A 19,109-nucleotide genomic window follows, 5' to 3' on the forward strand; every position below is an offset into this window, starting at 1 on the left:
ATAACAATATCAATTCAATTCATACTGAATATACAGCTAATTCTTATGACAACTAGGGAACAAATGGTCCTTCCAACTGTCTTCTGAAACTTATCTTTCATATTGAATGAGGCTTTTATTTTAAAAACTTTATTCTTCCTTACAGTCACCTTTGACCATTTTGAAATTTTGAGAGCCATTGGAAAAGGCAGCTTTGGAAAGGTACGTTTTTTGGAGACTTAAATTAATGAGCTGTATCGTGGGGGCATAATAATTCAGCAATGGCTTCTTAAAATAACAAGGACAACAGAGACTAGGCAGATTTTAGACAATATTGCCTTGTCAGTGGACACAACCTTAGCGTTATCTCCTGAAGAGCTAGGAAGAATTTGAGCCTTGTACACTCAGAAATTTCAAATTATATTACAGGATATTAAAACTGTTCTTATTGATAAACCAGACCTGCTGACTTAAATGTCAACATCTGCTAAAGGGAAGCTTTCCATTGGAGCAGATCAGGACATTCTGGCATTCTGCCTCATTTCTCTCTTTCCCCCACCCTCTTCACTTTAATTTTGAGAAGGTGTGTGAGGACATATAGCCCAGTTCTTTAGGAAACAAAAGAAAAGATTGAAGAATAACTCCCACCCCCTGCCTTAAATATTTTTGGGGAAAGGAAAGAGTTTTGAAGAGGGGAAGACAATTATGTTTTGGGGATTCTGTAAAATGAGGGGGGGCTCTTCAGATGCTTGCGGGGGGGGGGTCTGTACCCCTGTCAGGATATGTGCTGTACAGCCTCTAAAATTTTCACCAGAGCAAAACAGGTTCTGTGTTTAGATGCCCCGTTCGTGATTCTAACATTATTCTAAGGCTGCCATTCTCAATTTTATGTCACAATCTGTGTCTGAAAATTTCAAGTGCAACTCTGATCAAAACAACAAGGAAGCACAATCTCCTGTTTTAGGAACATGTAGTAGGTGTACATGGTGAAGGTTAAAGAAGAGGAAGAGTTAAGACTGCTGAGTACATGTGAGGGTAAATCAGTTTGGGATCACTAATGGGATCATTTATCAGACAGACCAAACACCATCTTCTAAACAATGGACATAGCTTCATTTTATTCCCACTCATTTATAGAGGCAAAGTATCAGTAAAACTGCTGACCCTTCTAAATAGGATGATTCACCATGAGGTTAGTGTGTGCTGGAGAAGAACAGAGTCTTTGTAAATGACATAGCAGCACAGCAGTCCAAAATTTTATTAAAGATAGGAAACATAAGTAGCCACATTTCTTTAGCATAAATTTGTTCTATATATTCCATTTTTATAGAATACACTGTTTTTTATTTGTTCTTGTACAGGTATGCATTGTCCAAAAGAATGACACCAAGAAAATGTATGCCATGAAATACATGAACAAGCAGAAATGCGTGGAGCGGAATGAAGTGAGAAACGTCTTTAAAGAGCTACAGATCATGCAGGGGTTGGAACACCCATTCCTCGTTAATTTGTGGTAAGTAGGACTTGTTTCTTGAAAGCATGTACCTACCATATTTCCCATTTTTTCCACAAGATAATATGGCCGTGGCTGCTTTGAACAAACCCAGCTCTGTTTGGTTTGTTTCATTTTACCCTTGCTTACAGTTATTGGTTTCCACAATGCTTATTGGCTTACTTTTCTCTAACAAGCACCTTTGACTGCACATATAACCCAGTTTTCTTTGAGCTGTCTTTGTGAGAAACAACAGATTTCAGGGCTGCCTGTGGTTTAAACTTGTGTCTTGGGCAGGGCCTTTATAATAGTCTCTGATCTGCTCCTTTTAATACTGGCTGGACACTTGCTAGCTTCAGGTAGCAAGTGCCATGCTGTTTGACTCTTATTTCTTTCACAGTAGAAATCGTTACATTTTGGCCAAATGGCAGGTGTGTTAGATGTAGTGATGGAACTGTTGTGATTGGAAAATGAACTGAATGAAATGAACTGAGTAGCAAGCGGCCTTGATAGACAGAGGAATGATCACCTATGAAAAATAGCTCCCAGCACATAGAAGATTATTTCTCTCTGACACTAATTTTCCATGAGAATGTGAGGAAATTGTTGAACATGCGGTCTCCCCAACCCTTCAGTTTGAAATGGTACTGTCCCAGAAACTCCATCTGATGTATAGAAGAGGTTGCTCCTATACAGGATTGGATATTTGGCTAAAGTTGTCTTGGCCATTTTGTTGTCTAATATTATCGCCATTACTTTCATGTGACAACGATATGAAGAACATATATAACCATTAGTCTTTAAAATGCAATATTAAGGAGATGCTAAAAAATCATTGAATTGAATGCCCCAAGAAATCAACCGTAATCTTAATCCATTTTGTTCTCCTCCATTCCCATAAACTTTCTGTTTTGTCTTGTACCATCCATTGTTCCTATTTTATGGTATTTTCTATTCTGTGTCAAGTTAGTCTTAAAGCCTTGTTGATATTGCTTCATGAAAATGTGGCTCCTTCTCTTAGGCACTACACTATCGTTTGGAGATAGGAACAATGAACAATTCTAGTTCTGTTGCTGAAAACCAGATGGATCTCTTTGGAGAATGTTTGTTTCAAATAGTCTCCTTTCTCTGAGAACACTTGATGAGTACAGCTTTACACACTGTTCATTTTCAGCAGCACTGTTCATTTTCATTGACACTGGCATTGATCAGCACGCTGATAAGATGTGTTAATCCCTCCATCTCTTAGTGTGCTTTTCTTCAGGGACCCTGGAAAGGAAAGATGAAATAAGGTTCTGTTATCAGAACATTATTCTAGTTGATCCACAGTCATATTTCAAGTAATGGAGGCTCAGCTTGTTAATGTGATTTATCTTTTGTGCTTAGGTGGTTTTAGTGGCAGAGTGTTGGTAAATAATCTGTAGCAAAAATCTCTCTGATATGGGGTAATGATAATGAAACAGATCTCGCTGATTTTTACCATTGACATCAAAGACACGAAAAATTGAATCCTGGAGGGAAAAGGAAAGCTATTCATTTGTTTATTTTAAAACATTTATCTTTTGCCTTTGGTTTTTGACCAAGCATTCAAGGAAGGTAGCAAAAGTATATATAATATACTGTACATGTATAAAAATGATATTAACAATGGGAAACATTAGGACTAAGTTAGTCATGACTAATTCAGTTTGGATGCTTGAGATTTTAGTTAGTCATGACTAACCTATCTCATTGATTTCAATAGTGGTTAGTCATGATTAGCTGGTTTGGATTTTTCCTGGTAAAATAAAACAGCAAATCAATGACTGATACAAGAAGCAAGGATTTCAAATAAAACCAACAATAAGAGCAAGAACCAAATCAGCAACTGATGTAACACATTCTTGGGTGGTTCTGGTGACTGTCCCCCATGAATCAAATTCCTGGGGAGCCCAAGGTTGAAGGTTCTAGCCTTATGGGGGTTCTTCACACTGCAGGCTTTACTGAGAGGCTTTGCTGCGAACTTAAAGTTTTTTAAAAGTGATGATGCAAAAAGTTGATTTTTTTAACCCCAGATATAAATTGGGCTATACTCTAATGCACAGTGAAAACCCCGAATTGTGTGTGAAGTGGTCCCCGATAGCTCACAGGGACTTCGGAGTAAATCTGGCTGATATGTGGACGCACACCCTCTATTCCGGAGGAGATGTGAGCTAAAGGGCTTCAAAAGCCCTTTGTGAAAAATGCTATGGTGGCCTTTTGTTTTATATACTGATGAGGTCTGAGCTGTTGGTGATTAACCAGGAAGGAGATATTGAGATCATGGTAACATGGTAACATCATGGTAACATTTGGTTGGTGAAAACATCAACCAAATCTGTAGCAGTTGTGGAGAAAACAAATTCCATGCTAGGGATAATTAGGAAATGGATCCAGTATAAAACTGCTGTTATAATGCTATTATATGCATTTATGATGTGATCATATTTGGAACACTTGTGCACAGTTCTGGTCACTGCATTTCAAATAGAAGATTGTAGAGCTGGAAATGATGCAGAAGAGGGCAACCAAAATGATCAGGGGACTGAAGCATTTTCTTGTGATGACAGGCGACAGCATTTAAGGGTGGGTGGATAGGGATGTGCCCAAAGCGTGGTTTGAAGCGCCGTTCGAGCACTGAGGGAAATTAAAAAGGGAACTTTAAGAAAACCGAGCAGGTGCTTACCTGCTGTCCACCCCCCCCCCCACTCCAGCCTCTTGCACTGTCAGCACACACATGGCATCCACGCACGTGCGGGTGCCATTTGGAAGGTCAGTGTGGTGCTGACCAAGCACATGGCACCCGTACATACGCAGACGCCATGTGCATGCTGATCATGTGAGAGGCTTTGGGGAACATGTGCTGCCCTAGCAGGAAGCTGGAAGGGGTGGCGGAGAGCAGGTAAGCACCTACTCTCTGTTTTCTTAAAGTTCCCTTTTAAATTTCCTTCAAAGTGCTTGAACTGCACTTTGAACCGCAGTTCGGGCACATGCCTATTGGAGGGCTTCTTTTAGAGAAAGGGCAACTAAGAGCGGGAGACTTTATTGAGACTTTAAATTTTTTGGATAGTGTGGAGAAAGTGGGTAGGGAGAAGTGTTTCTCTCACACACAACACTAGAACCAGGGATCATCTAATGAAACTGATTGGCAAGAGATTTAGGATGGAAGCATATACGCAGAGTGCGCAATTAAGCTATAGAATTCACTACCACAAGATGTGGTCACTACCTTAAATGGCTTTGAGGGTGGATTAGATTAATCCCCTTAGACCAGTTTATGGAGGTCAAGTCTATCAATGACTTCTAGTCTTGATTGCTATATGCTACTTCCATGATTATGCCTCTGAAAACCATTTGCAGGGGAGCAACAGTGGAGGAGAGGCAGATTATGCCTCTGAAAACCATTTGCAGGGGAGCAACAGTGGAGGAGAGGCATGCCTTCATCTCCTGTTTGTGGGTTTCCCAGTAAGATCTGGTTGGCCATTGTGAGAAACAGGATGCTGGACTGGAAAGGCCTTGGTCTGATACAGCAAGGCTGTTCTTATATTCTTATGTTAACCATAGCAGCATCAGATTTCAGATTGATTCAGCTACCCCACACCAAATGCCCTCCAAAACAAAAAGATGTTCACTTACGACAGAAGGCAAAAAGTGAAGAAGCAAGAATAGCTTCATAACCAAATTACCTTACCTCAGTTTGTGGGGAGACACAAAGCACAATCTCTTCCTAAGACCTGAATAAGAAGGTTCATTTGGAAGAAGGTCCTGAAGATGCCACAGGCTACTTTAAAGGTCAATAGCAACGTTTTGAATTAAGCCCAGAAACTGATTAGGAGCCATTAGAGTTGCACTTAAAAGTTTCCTGGGCAGATGCCCATTAAGAGTCTCACTGCTGTTATCTTGTGTGAGATAACAGTCTATTCACCTTCTTGATATCTCTTCTAAACTTTATGCCTGCCACTTGTTGACTAAACTTGAAGACTGGACTAATTCAAATAATATTTTTCTAATGGAGCAGATTGCTTTCCTCAAAGGGCATACTGCAGTTGATCATTGTGTCACTTTAAAGTATTTGATTCAAAAGTATACTGCTGACTATACTAAACATATTTATGTAGCCTTTGTTGATCTGTGTTCAGCTTTTTATTCTACTGAGGATGAGACCATGGAAGAAACTTTATGACATAGATATAGACAGGCGGCTGTTGAGGCTTACAGTGGAACTATATACTGATACCGTGGTCAGAATAAGAGTGGGCATTCACAGTTCCTTGACTGACCCCATCCCCTTTAGCTGGGGAATTAAGCAGGGTTGCTTGCTGGCACCTTTTCTTTTTAATTTTTATGTAAATGACACAGTACAAGCCTTGGACTCATCTGGCCTTTTTCCTCCTTCCGTCTGTGGTTGGAAAGTATCTATCCTGATGTATGCCGGTGTCATGACTCTAGTCTGCTTTACGAAAGTTGGGCTAAGAAGACTTCTAGGACGATTGGATGAATATTGCAGGATAGAGTCACTTAAGATAAATTATACTAAAACAAAAGCTGTTGCTTCAGCACTCGATCCAGTAAACATAGATGGTTTTTGAAAGTGCAATCGATTCCACAATTTCCCTTTTTAAAATACTTGGGTATTGGCTTTCATGAGTCACTTTCTTGGAAGACTCACTATGAAATGGTGCTGACAGTAGCCAACAGAACCATGGGGGCTATCTTAAGATTTTATTATTCCAGGGGAGGGCATCTTATTCCTGAACTTAGAATATTTCAGAGCAAATTGATAGCCCAACTTCTGTATGGGTCAGACATTTTGAGATGGGATGATAAATGTGTTGCACAGATGGGAATTGTGCCAAACAACCTTATCAGAAAATTATTAGCTCTTGCCCAAGAAACACCTGCTCTCCATTTTAAGAATGGTAGTAGGCTTGCCTTCTCTCTCAGTCAGGATTCATTGTATTCTACCGAGACACTTTTAAAAACTTGCAGACTTATCTGAGGACCATTTTGTGAAATTTTGTTGTCTTTCGCAACCCCTGCTAACTTGGCAAAAAGGCACCTTTTAACATGGTGGTGTCTTTATTTAGCAGGGGGAGAGTAACTGGCCCTATCCACCCCCAGCACAGTACCTCCAGTGACTGTTGCTGGTATCTACCTTATGTTTCTTTTTAGATTGTAAGCTCTTTGGGGACAGGGAGCCATCTTATTTGTTTATTATTTATCTGTGTAAACCGCCCTGAGCCATTTTTGGAAGGGCAGTATAGAAATTGAAATAGTTAGATAGATAGATAGATAGATAGATGGAGTCAATGAACATTAAGATTGTCACATATCCTTCAATGATATTCTTTACTATCTTTGGACCACCTACAGCTTTGGGATAAGGACAAACTTTGGGATTAGCGTTTTGCCCATGATGTTAAATGAGACTTATATCACATCCAAAATTCTAAATTTTCCTTTTGGTATCCTGAATTTAAGAAAAATAAATATAGTTCTCATACCTGGTCAACCTTACTAATGCATCATTTACAACTCTCAGTTTTCAAACTATGCTGTCACAATATCTTGAGGGCAAGTTTTGCAGAATTCAGGTAGCTCATTGCTTACGTCCCTGTGATCATATGCAGGTTGAGGATGTCATACATTATATCTTACACTGCCCTTACTATGCTGATATGAGGGGGAAGTTTTGGGGCCAGTTAATTTTGTCTGATGCAGTACATTTTTTGACCAATCAAACTCCTTTGCTTGCTTTAGCCACGGCCAAACTTAGAAAACTTGTAGCACCTGATATACACAAATGTTGTAATTGTAAGCTATACATTGTGATTGTTAAATCCATTCAGTTTTGTGTATTGTAAATTACTTGTCAATTTGAGGTTTTGTTTTGTAATGGCCTATGGCTACACAATAAAATGCTTTATTCTTTTTCACTGTTGTATGTTGTACCAGTTAACCTTTCTGCATGCTCTTCAAAGGCATCCCCCACAGTTATGTATGGGGACACTGGTTACGCCAATGGACAGTGTGGTTTTTATTTAATGTTCATGTAGAGTTTGGAGCCGTAGCTGTTGGGCGGAGCTTCTATGGATCCTGAGTTGTAACAATAAAGAGCGGTTGTGTTCTGAGGGCTGTGTGATCCTGCCATTTTGCCTGCCATCAACACAGCATTTTCGGTGAGGAAGATGAGTTTGGCTGAGAGCTGAAGTATCAGCAGGAAGTGTGAATTTGTTCTCAAGTGCTGCTAGTAAACAGTCTGAAATAAGCCCCAGTTGGGAACTTGAATAGGTCCTGTGCTAAAATGGCTGCTCTTGGACATACTGAAGAATTTTATATTTGTCAGCATGTTTCCTGGGATTTGGTTTGCAGAGAGGCTTTCCTTTTGAAAGTAGAAAATAGTCCTGAACAAAAGCGAACTGGTTCTGACTATCTGTAGAGCCCTGGCATTTGCCATAATAGAAGCATTCAAAACTGCTGCTTCACCCAGAACTAAAACATTTGATGAACTTGTGAGTTTACAAGTACTTCATTGTGTACTTGGAAATGGAGTTTCTTAATGCTGGACTTGCCAGCATGAGGATGATTTCTGGAATGTCAAGAGGTTATTGGCTTCTGATAGTGTGCTTAGACATGATGAAAAGAAACCACTGTTCATTACCACTGATGCTTCATCTTATGATGTTGGATCTGTGCTTAGCCCTAGTTTGCCACATGGCTCAGTTGATTAGTATTGTAGGATTATGTCTTCCGCTGAAATGAACTATGCACAAATTGACAGAAAAGCCCTTGTTGTGTTTACAAGTCGAAGTTCCACACTTCTCTCTATAGGCATGCCTTTGGAATTTGTACTGATCACAAACCTCTTTTCGGAACCATCTGTAATAAGTGTAAACCCTTGATACTGTCTGTTTGTGCAGCACTGCTTATATGCAGCACTTGTATTGCTTAATGCTTTGTTTATACACTTTACTACAAGCCACAATGTTCCTCATTGGTCTTCTCTGTCTGTGAAAGGTTTTTAGCTGAAGTTTCCTAGGCTAGATATTTCTTTTTGGTTGTGTTAGTTACCTTTATTATCCCCACCACCACCACTGACCCATAAAGGCAAAGAGAGGCGGAAAGCAGTAGCCTATTACTTGCAGAGGTGTTCACTGAGCAGCCTATGAAAGATGCTTGGGAAACAGAGTACATGATAAATGAATGCATCTGACAGCGCTTCTTAAACCATAGCTGGGGAAATGCAGTCCCTGCCTCTCTGAGCCATTGGTCTAGGCTCAATTGGGTCAGTATGTCTTTGGCAATCAATACCAAGCAGGGGGGTTAAATTAATTTCCCCTGAACAAATAGCTCCAATTACAAAGAGGTTCATTGTAAGTGTGAAGGCATCTTCACCTTAAATTTTAATTCCTCTTCAAATATCACTGTTGGAGAAAAGCCCAGCTTGCATCCTTTTGCAGACTTGCTAGTGTTGACAGAGTGCTCTAGATTTATGTAGATATTTCCAATAGCATAGGCACCAGGGCAGGCCCGAAGCTACAGTATTAAGCCTTGGCTTAAACTGGTTCTGCTGTTCTAGCTGTGAAAGTGATCTGTCATCTGGCCACACGTCCTACATCTGGGTCTCTGTGTTACATGCTCCTAAGAGGGAATCAGTCTGTATGAAAATCAGTTGTAGCGGATACGTTCCTGTATGTGGAAAGGAAGATGCTGGAAGAAGATTGGGAGATTGGTTGTTTTTGCAGGAGATGTGGATGCAAGTGATTCCACTTCATATCTTCAGGAAGCTAAATGGTGCCGGAACTGGTTCCTGACACAGATCTTTTGTGGATGTGTGAACTTTCACACAAAGGAAATTTTCCTCATCAAAGGAAAGTTTGGTGAGGTGGGTGCTGTCAAACAAGCACATACCACTACCCCCACATCACTTCTTAGGTTATACAATCCTATGGGAGAACTATACCATATCAAAAGTTCACTGCTTTGGGGAAATGTTACATATTAATGAGTGGTATATAAATGTATTGAACAAATTAATTAAATTAAAGACCCTTGTTTGACTCTAGTCTCAGTCTCCTGTATCAGTTATTAGCTGAGACTTTTCTCTTTGCATCAGTAGACTGATTGAAGAAGAATGCCTCAGAAACACATATGCAGAAAGCCCTTCCCTTAGCACAAAGCAGCTACAATAAGCCAGTCCAGTCCCCATTGATTCAATCTTCAATTAGAATCTGGAAACAGTAATTTGTTTTGCTTGGAACAACCTAAGATGAGTTAAAGGTACATCGCGATATGTCTGGCATACAAGTATATATGCATGTATCTGAATATAGTACATATATCTGTAACTGGGATGTGTGTTTGTGTGTGTCCACGTGCGTGTATATATGTTTTAAATACCTCTGTGTGTGTGTGTGTGTGTGTGTGTGTGTGTGTGTGTGTGTATATATATATATATATATATATATATATATATATATATATATAAAAATATAAAATATTTGGAGCACGGAATGACTCCAGGTTCTTTCTTAAGTTGTATACTTTTTTCTCTGTTTGGGTAGTTATTGTTCTTTGTGATTTTCTGTTGGTATTGCTTCTCTGTGCAGCGTGTACATAATGATCTTGATTGCTTTGCTTTTTGAAGTTCAAATACTTATTGAATAAAAAAAGATTTTTGTAAAGAAGGCGTAGTTTCCAGATGTATCTGAACCTCTCCTTTTTGCAAAGTAGATACTAGGCCTCCGATGTTACCCTGCATTGCTTATTCTCATTAGGTAGATCTTGACACTTCTTTTACATGAAGAACCCATATCCTTGATCTCTTTTGCTTAGGCACCTTCAAAAGAAGAATTCATTACTGGGGGATGGAAGCATGGGTATTCCTTCCACTTTACTAAGCACCATGAAAGTAATTGAATTGATTTGTTATAACGGCACTTACGGTGCCCTTACAGTATGGCCTGCAGTAGACTTGCTGTTTATGGGTTGTTACATTCCTTGTGGTCTGTCCCTTGTAGGAGTGTATACAGAATATTAACGGTAGAGCTTCCCAGGATGGGTTTCATAAGTGGAAACTAAGTATTAGCAGAGGTGCACCTAGGTAGTTTTGGAGCCTAGACCTAAAAGCCTTTGGAGTCCGTCCCCCCCCCCCCCCGCTCGCTGGATGCTCCCCCCCGCTGCAAGTTAAGCATCATCCCCACCCCTCCACACACACGGCATTTTTAATACATGGGTTCTCGAGGGCACAAACTGCAACAGAATTCACAAGAATGTAAGAATATAAAACAGGTATATTTATGCAAATATGCATTAGCAGGAACTTTTCAGCACATAACGTAACATATTCCCATCCCACATATTTCTTTCCCCATTCTGTCTCTAAAGCACCCAGCACAGGTCACAATCATACTTGGCTGCCCGGCACAGTGCAGGCCAGCAGCGACCACACCACCCAGGACAGATGAAAGAGGATTTGGGGGCCCTTGGGGTGTGGAAGCACTGGACTTGGGCCCCGAATTCCAGGGGTGGCACCTTATATTATTAGCACATATAGATTTGCTGACACAAAATGCTGAACGGTCAACTGCAGAAATCAGCATATCTTTTATCACTGTATGTTAGAGGAACCCAATAGAACATTTCTTGTAACATTAAGACAAACTTTTATTTTTTACTTTGAACTTGAACTATATTTGCAGAATTTATGGGTATTGACGGAATATGTATTTATCTGTTTATTTATCTGTTTGTTTATTTCTCTCTGATTTGTAGACTCCCCCAAACTTCTGTGTCTGGGCAGTTTATAACAACATAAAACAAATTAAAGATGAAAACCTTAAAACAATTTAAAATGACAGTCAAGTTAAACAGCTTGGGTGAAAAAAATGAGTCTTTAGGGACTTTTAAAAAGTGTCAGAGATGGGGAGGCTCTTGTTTCAGCAGGAAGTTTTTCACACAGGGCTTTTAAAGCCCTTTAGCTCTCATCTTCTCTGGAATGGAGGGTGTGTGTTCACATATCGGACAGATTTACCCCAAATTCCTTGTGAGCTACCAGGGAGCATTTCACACCCAATTTGGATTTTTCACAGAGTGCAGCCCAATTTATATCTGGGATAAAGAAAATCCACTTTTTGCATTGGGTTTTTGGGATAACTACAGGTTACTCACCTATAACGTTGGTTCTTCTAGTGGTCATCTGTACTTCTACACATATGGGCTATGCACCTGCGCAGAGACCACATTGGAATCTAACAAGCTCGGTTTCTCCTGCTTTGGGCGGGAACCCCGCCCGCTGCTATATGTGGCTACACCACTCCTCATCCCCTCATGACAGATAGCATCCAACGGGACCACCTGATCAAGGCCACAGAGGCCACCATGGACCTAGCAGAGTGAGCCTTCACAGGGGCAGGCAGCTGCTTACGGGCCAGTTGATAACACAATTCAGTAGTGGAGACTATCCACTGGGGCATGGATTGGGCCGAGACCTGAAGTCCTTATCATGGCCCATCATACAAAACAAACAAAGAGGGGGACTTCCTCCACTCAGCAGATCTCTGCACGTAAAAGGACAGAGCCCTACATACATCCAAAGGTACAACCGCCTCTCCGCATCCGATGAAGGATTTGGAAATAACATGGGCAGAGTGAGTGGGGACGAGCAGTGAAACATGGACACCACCTTAGGCAGGAACTTGATATCCGTCTGGAGTACTACCTTGTCCTTATGGAACTGCAGGTACAGTTGGTCAGCCTGCAGGGCCCGCAACTCTAGGGATGTGCAAAATGTTTCGGGCACAGAATGATCTGTGCCCAAAACAACCAATTTCGGGTGATTCGGAGCTGAACCGAATCACCCATGATGAGACCCAATAATTTTCGGACCCGAAACGAATCACCCCTGTTTCGGGTCTGAATTTTTCGGGTGTTTCAGGTCTCCTTTTTGTGACCTAGAAAAGTGCCAGCCTTGTCTTCTTCTTCCCCCTCCGTTTTCAGTTTGACATCTCTTTGAATTTCCCGCCTTTTTGCCTCCATTGATTTCAGTGCAGAAATTGCTTTCCTTTTACTTTAATTGAAAAGGTCCTGGGGCCAAAAGAGTGGGGTGGGGTGGTAGTGCCTAATGGGTGGAGGTTACCACCCCAATTGCAGAGGGATTGGGCGAAGGGCTGATTTTTGGTGAATTTCTGAAGTTCACGCATCTTTAAGGTTTTCCCCCATTAAGTATAATGGAGAGTGTATCGCTTCACGTCAGGGGGGGGGGAAGGGGTGGCCTAGAGCGGTGTGGGGTTGGTGGTAGTGCCAGGTAGGGGCATGGAAGCTACCTGAATTTTTTCAAAGGATTTGGGCAGAGGGCTGATTTTTGGTTAATTGTTGAAGTTTACGCGTCTTTAAGGTTTTTCCTCATAAGTTATAATAGAATGGAGCTTTCAGCAGCCCCATAAGTGCACTTGGGGGGTGCTGGGGTGGCCCAGAGCGAGTGGTGTTGTAGTGCACATAGGGTGCCAACCACCCCCATGGGTTTCTAACCCATGGCGTACAGGGTTCTGTTGTTTCTAAGGTATTCTGAGTGTGGATTCTATGATAGCAAATGAGATTTTCAGTGACATACCATGAATCCACTCTAATTTGCTATCCTAGAATCTAAACCTTAAAGACATGAACTTCAACAATTAACCAAAAATCAGCCCTCTGCCCAAATCCTTTGAAAAAATTCAGGTAGCTTCCTTGCCCCTTCCTTGCCCCTTGCCGGCACTACCACCAACCCCACACCGCTCTAGGCCACCCCTTTCCCCCCGACGTGAAGCGATACACCCCCCATTCTACCTAATGGGGAGAAACCTTAAAAACGCGTAAACTTCAGAAATTCCCCAAAAATCAGCCCTCTGCCCAATCACTCTGCAATTGAGGCACTACCACCCCACCCCACTCTTCTCACCCAGATCCCACTTTCTGCCCCCGATCTGCCCCAAAGACACTAAAACTTCAAAAAATCACCAAAAATCAGCCCTTTGCCCAATCCCCCTGAAATTTGGGTGGTAGCCTCCACCCATTGGGCACTATCACCCCACCCCACTCTTTTGGCCCCAGGACCCATTTTTCTTACCTGAATCGATTTGGATTCGGGTAAATCCGAATCCGAACCGAATCGGGGGTGATTCAGGTGAGCAAAATTCGGGCACAGAACAGAACAGGGGTGTTTCGGTTCGGGTCCGAACCGAAACACTGAAAATACCAAATTGCACACCCCTATGCAACTCACCAACCCTCCTGGCGGATGTAATGGCCACCAAAAAAGCAACCTTCCAAGTCAGGAGACGGGGTCAATAGAAGCCAAAGGCTCAAAGGGCAGCCTTAGCAGACCAGCTAGAACCACGGACAGATCCCAGGCTGGTGACATGACCAGATTGTCTGGAAACAAGTGTTTCAGACCTTTCAGGAAACCTTTAACCACCGGATCTTTGAACCACAAAATCCGGTCAGAGGGAGAACGGGCCGCAATGGCAGCCAAATGTACCTTAAGGGAGGCAAGTTTCAACCCCGATTCCTTAAGGGACAGCAGATAATTACAAATGTCTTGTACAGATGGATTATAGGCATCAAACCCATGCAGGGTGGCAAAGGACACAAAGCGAGTCCACTTGTGATTATAAGACTTCGATCTTGATCCGTTGGGGATTGCTTCTGAGTCTTAGCCTTCTTCTTCTTTGTCTTTACCCCCGATGATTTCAGTGGAATTGCAGAAGCTGCCTGAGGCTGGTAAGAGGGAAGTTCCTCCGACCGCTTGACGCTGCCTGAGGGCAACGATCCCGATACCAGGACCTGGTGCTCCACGGTATTGACAGCCGATGGGTCTCCTGACATCGAAGCAGCCATTTTCAGAGACTGTTTAATTTTTAAAGCTTCTGAAGAACAGAGAGCCAGATCCCATAGGGCAGCGCGCAAGCGAAAAGCCCTATTCCTGCAAGCCTGCTTAGTAAACTTCTGGCAATGCAGGCAGGTCTCGACTATGTGGGACTCCCCCAAAACACAAGAGGCACTCCATGTGCATATCGGGGGAGATGAGGTTTGATAGGCAGTGGATACACTTTTTAAAAAGTTCTTCATACCCAGCATATATGCCAAGGGCTGGCAGTCCACCACGCCCCATCCCACCTGGGACCAGAGCTTGAAGGAAAGATGGTTAAAAGAAAAACGCAAAGGTGAAAAATGCAACTGTGCAAAGGAGAAAAAAAGGGAAAACTAAAGAAAGCCAAAGAAAACAGGAGAAAAACAACCAGACTACCAGAGCCAACGGGTGGCTGAGCTGAAAGACACCACGATGTTCCCTGAAGTGCGGACGAAGAAAGACTGGGGATTAGGCGTGGCACAGCCTCATATAGTGGCTGGGGGTGGGGTTCCCACCCAAAGCAGGAGAAATCAAGCTTGTCAGATTCCAATGTGGTCTGTGCAGGCACATAGCCCCTATGTGTAGAAGACAGAGACCACGTTGAAGAACTTTGAGTTCTCAGTAAGACCTCACAGAAAACTTGCGATAAAGCTTGCTGTGTGGATGAGAACTCCAGGGAAACACATTCCAAAGTGTCAGGGCAGCAACAGAGAAGGCGCGTCCCTGCGTACCCACTAGACAAGCTGGTGGCAACTGCAGATGAACCTTTTATGATTTCTTCAGGACAAGTGACTGTATTGTACCTCTCAAGTGCTTTGACCACAGCCAAACTCTGATTTTCATCATTACCTTAGTCCAATTTCTGCATTATATTTGTGATTGTTATTTTTAATTCAGGGCTGAATCAGTCCCCATGGTCTCAAAAGCTAAAGCCATATAAATAAGCCCTAAGGCATTAAAAAATTGCTGAGGGCAGGCTCTTTCTCTGTGAAATATTATTGATGGGGCTAAAGTGAAGACCTGGAGAGAAAGTATGTACTGCGAGTATACACTGAACTATCTGATTTTATGACCTTAGAATACTTATGCACAGCAGTCTTTGAATTTTACATATTGTGAGGAAAATGAATTAGGGTTGAAAGGGTGCTTCTCAGGAGCGGTTTGCTTCCTTCCTTCCTTCCTTCCTTCCTTCCTTCCTTCCTTCCTTCCTTCCTTCCTTCCTTCCTTCCTTTCTTTCTTTCTTGCTGCACTCTTGTAGGATGATGAAGATCCCTATAGAGAGCATCATTAGCAGTAACAACAACTAACCACTAGATTAATTTCTTGTATCCTTCTCTATTGAGCAGGGTTTTCAAGCCACTACAAATCTAATTCAGTTCACAGTCCAAGAACTGTAGTATCGCTATCCTCCTTGTGTATGAACAGATATGTCTTCACATTGCCACTTGAATGCTTAACTCTTAATCTGTGGAGCCAATATCTTTCCTGAAATAACCACTTTATTCAGCCAACACTAACAAGAATTTGCAAGAAATTGTACTGCCACTGCCCTGTTCTGTAGCCACTCATCTCTTCGTTGACATTTTCTGTCTGTTTTTTGTTTTTTTTAGTGCTACAACCTTTACTTAAAAGCTGCTTTCCAAAAAGCTAATTGACTGTGATAAAGATGTTCATACAGTGTAATTTAGCATACAGTATGTCCTAGCCACCTAATGGTGCAGCGGGGAAATGCTTGACTAACAAGCAGAAGGTTGCCGGTTCGAATCCCCGCTGGTACTATATCGGGTAGCAGTGATATAGGAAGATGCTGAAAGGCATCATCTCATTCTGCGCAGGAGGAGGCAATGGTAAAGCCCTCCTGTATTCTACCAAAGAAAACCACAGGACTCTGTGGGCACCAGGAGTCAAATTCAACTTGATGGCACACTTTACCTTTACCCCATAGTAAGGAAACCTTTTTAGAGTGTATTTTCTCATCCTTTTCCAGTGCAATATATGAACATGTATAAAGCAAGAGATTCATGAAAATTAGTCACAATAAAATGTAGGTGTCTAATATCCAAGAGTACCACAGACTTTTTTATTTAGTCCTCTGATGGATGTTGAGTGATTATATACAATTTTGCTGGTGACTGAGCAACTGGAACATTTTAGCGGAATTATTTTTTGGATTTCCATGTCTTTCTCCATATCGCTGCAAATCCATAGTCACTATAAGAGACAGCTCTGGAGCATGGGGCCAAATGGCAGGTGGTCCCAGCCAAGCTGATGGAGAAGGCCTTGGTGTCTCACCTCTCCCACTGCTACTGTTTCTCCATCTAAAACATGAGGACAAGGCATTAGGCACATTGAGGTATGGTTGTGGTTTGTGCTGAGGTCATCTCTAGTAGTCTTGCACATTGTGAGGTGACGAAGGCTTGCATGATTGTATCTTCTGTGTTGGTTGCGTATGTTCATGCATCCTGCTTTGCCCATTGACTTAGAGATGATGTGATTTTATCTTTTATTTAATTACGTTGACTCCTCAGGGAATCTCTTGGCACAAAAGCAGCAAATTTTCAACTCTGTATTCAAGAGCATTGATTTCTCTATGTCTAAAACATATTGATTTTTTGAGCCCACATTTAACTCACGGTTACTTAAAAGAAGTCAAGCAGAAAGGCCTTGTGAGGGAAATTTAAGGCTTTGTGAAAGGGAGTTGGAGATGTTTGAAGCAGGGCTGCATTTGGGTCCTCACCTCTTCTTTTTTCAGTGCCAGAGCTTAGCCTTGGAGCACAGGAAGGAAGAATAAATGCAAGTGCCCTTGAGCAGAACACATTTTCTGTAGGAACATAGGGAGGTGCCTTATACCAAGTCAGACCATTGGTCCATCTAGCTCAGTGTTATCTACTGACTGGCAGCAGTGCAGATTTCAGGCAGGTCTTTCTCAGCCCTACCTGGAGATGCCAGGGATGGAACCTGGGACTTTCTACATGTAAAGCAGATGCACTACCACTGAGCTATGGCCCCATCCCCAGAGGTGGCATGGGTCTCCCATGCCACTGAGTAACTACATATGTCAAGGATTAGGTGGCAAAGGGTGTCAAGAAGAGAGGTGATGTTTCCACTTTCAAGACAGACTTGAGCCCCGGCTCAAGCCCTTGGCTATAGAATATTAAATGAAGGGCTTGGGAATGCCTTCTGTTATGTTTTGGTATAAGCTGCCACCAGTTGTGCAACTTTGCTACCTTCCATGCCTTCCACTTTGGTGACTGTCAAGATTTCCATTTTCTTTTAAAATCTTTTTTCATATTTCATGCCTTTTTGCAAATGTGGAAAATGACCCTTGGTGGTATTCTGTGATAAAAATGTTTGTACATTTATGGTCTCTTTACAGAGTAGTGTAAAGAGTAGTGTTTCCCCTCATCAAAAAAGGATGGGAAGTGGGGTGCTGTATCTTCAGTAATTAAGGAAAAGAAACCTTAGTGGCATATCCATGGGTACAGCCCAACTAAACTAGAATATCACAATTCCTGTAGATAGTGAATGGGTTTTTTTAATGTGGGAATTTTGGATCAACAGATGAGATAAAACTATTCAGTAAGCACTGGGAACCAAACGACATATTGTTGAAGCAATTATTTGAAGCCTTACTTGGAGAGATAAGACCTGGCCAGTCACCCATGCACTTGTCACATCAAGATTAGATCAGATCAGTGCTCTTGATGTGGAGCCGCCTTTAAAGATAGTATGGGTTCAGAACATGGCCACCAGAATGCTGGCTGGTGTGAGCTGGACTCTTACATATAACATGCAACTGCCACGTTCCTGCCAAGCATGGGACTCCTGGAATGTATTGCACCTGGTCTTTTCAGCTGCACTGGTTACCAGTTTTTCCTCAGGTGCAATTCAAGGTGTATGTAATTTATTTATCATATTTATATACCACCTTAATATGTGGCTCTCTAGGCAGTGTATACAATTTAAACACAACAAATATAAAACAGTTAAAACAATTTCACAGAATGAAAAGTTAAAACTATCTCATGAGATAAAAACAGTTTAATTTCATTTAAAAGTCTGAGAAAACAGGTGTGTCTTGAGGGTCTTCCTAAAAGCAAACAGAGAAGGAGATGTTCTTAGTTTGACAGGGAGCATATTCCAAAGCCCTAGGGCAGCCACAGAGAAGTTGCAACCAAAGGAGCCTGTGGCAACCGTAACCAGACCTCCCTAGATTATCTTAATAGCAACAGGGTTCATGACAGAGAAGGTGCTCTCTTAAGTACCCTGGACCCAAGCCATTAAGGGCTTTATAAGTAATAACCAGCACTTTGTATTTAGCTCAGAAATACATTTTATTCTATTTTTATTTAACATATTGTGATACTGCCCAAAATTTGTGTCTCTTGGCAGTTAACATTTAAAATTATTTAAACATTAAATCAATTAAACAATTAAAATTATTCTAAACATTAAAATCACTTAAAACCCAACATTAAAACCTTAAAACTAGAAATCTAATTAAAAGACTGGGTGAATAAATGTGTCTTCAATGCCTTTTTAAAAGGTGCCATAGATGGAGAGGCTCTTATTTCAATAGGGAGCATATTCCAAAGTCCAGGGGCAGCAACAGGGAAGGCCCGTTCCTGAGTAGCCACCAGACAGGTTGGTGGAAATTGCAGACGAACCTCTCCAGATGATCTTAATAGGTGATGGGGCTCATGGTGAAGAAGACATTCTCTTAAATACCTA

At 41.7% G+C, this 19,109-nt stretch overlaps 1 protein-coding gene across 9 annotated transcripts in view; it reads left to right on the forward strand.

Annotated features, from left to right (window-relative positions):
* STK32A (serine/threonine kinase 32A) overlaps window positions 1-19,109 on the forward strand; it is a 144,888-nt gene that overhangs the window by 44,337 nt on the left and 81,442 nt on the right. For all 9 annotated transcript variants that reach the window (XM_053289118.1, XM_053289124.1, XM_053289122.1 and 6 more), the window contains 2 exons: window positions 146-201; window positions 1,341-1,492. In XM_053289118.1, coding sequence (XP_053145093.1) covers window positions 146-201; window positions 1,341-1,492 — 208 coding nt within the window. The remainder of the gene's footprint in view (window positions 1-145; window positions 202-1,340; window positions 1,493-19,109) is intronic.

The sequence above is a fragment of the Hemicordylus capensis genome, chromosome 2 (assembly GCF_027244095.1).
Source record: "Hemicordylus capensis ecotype Gifberg chromosome 2, rHemCap1.1.pri, whole genome shotgun sequence".
NCBI lineage: Eukaryota > Metazoa > Chordata > Lepidosauria > Squamata > Cordylidae > Hemicordylus > Hemicordylus capensis.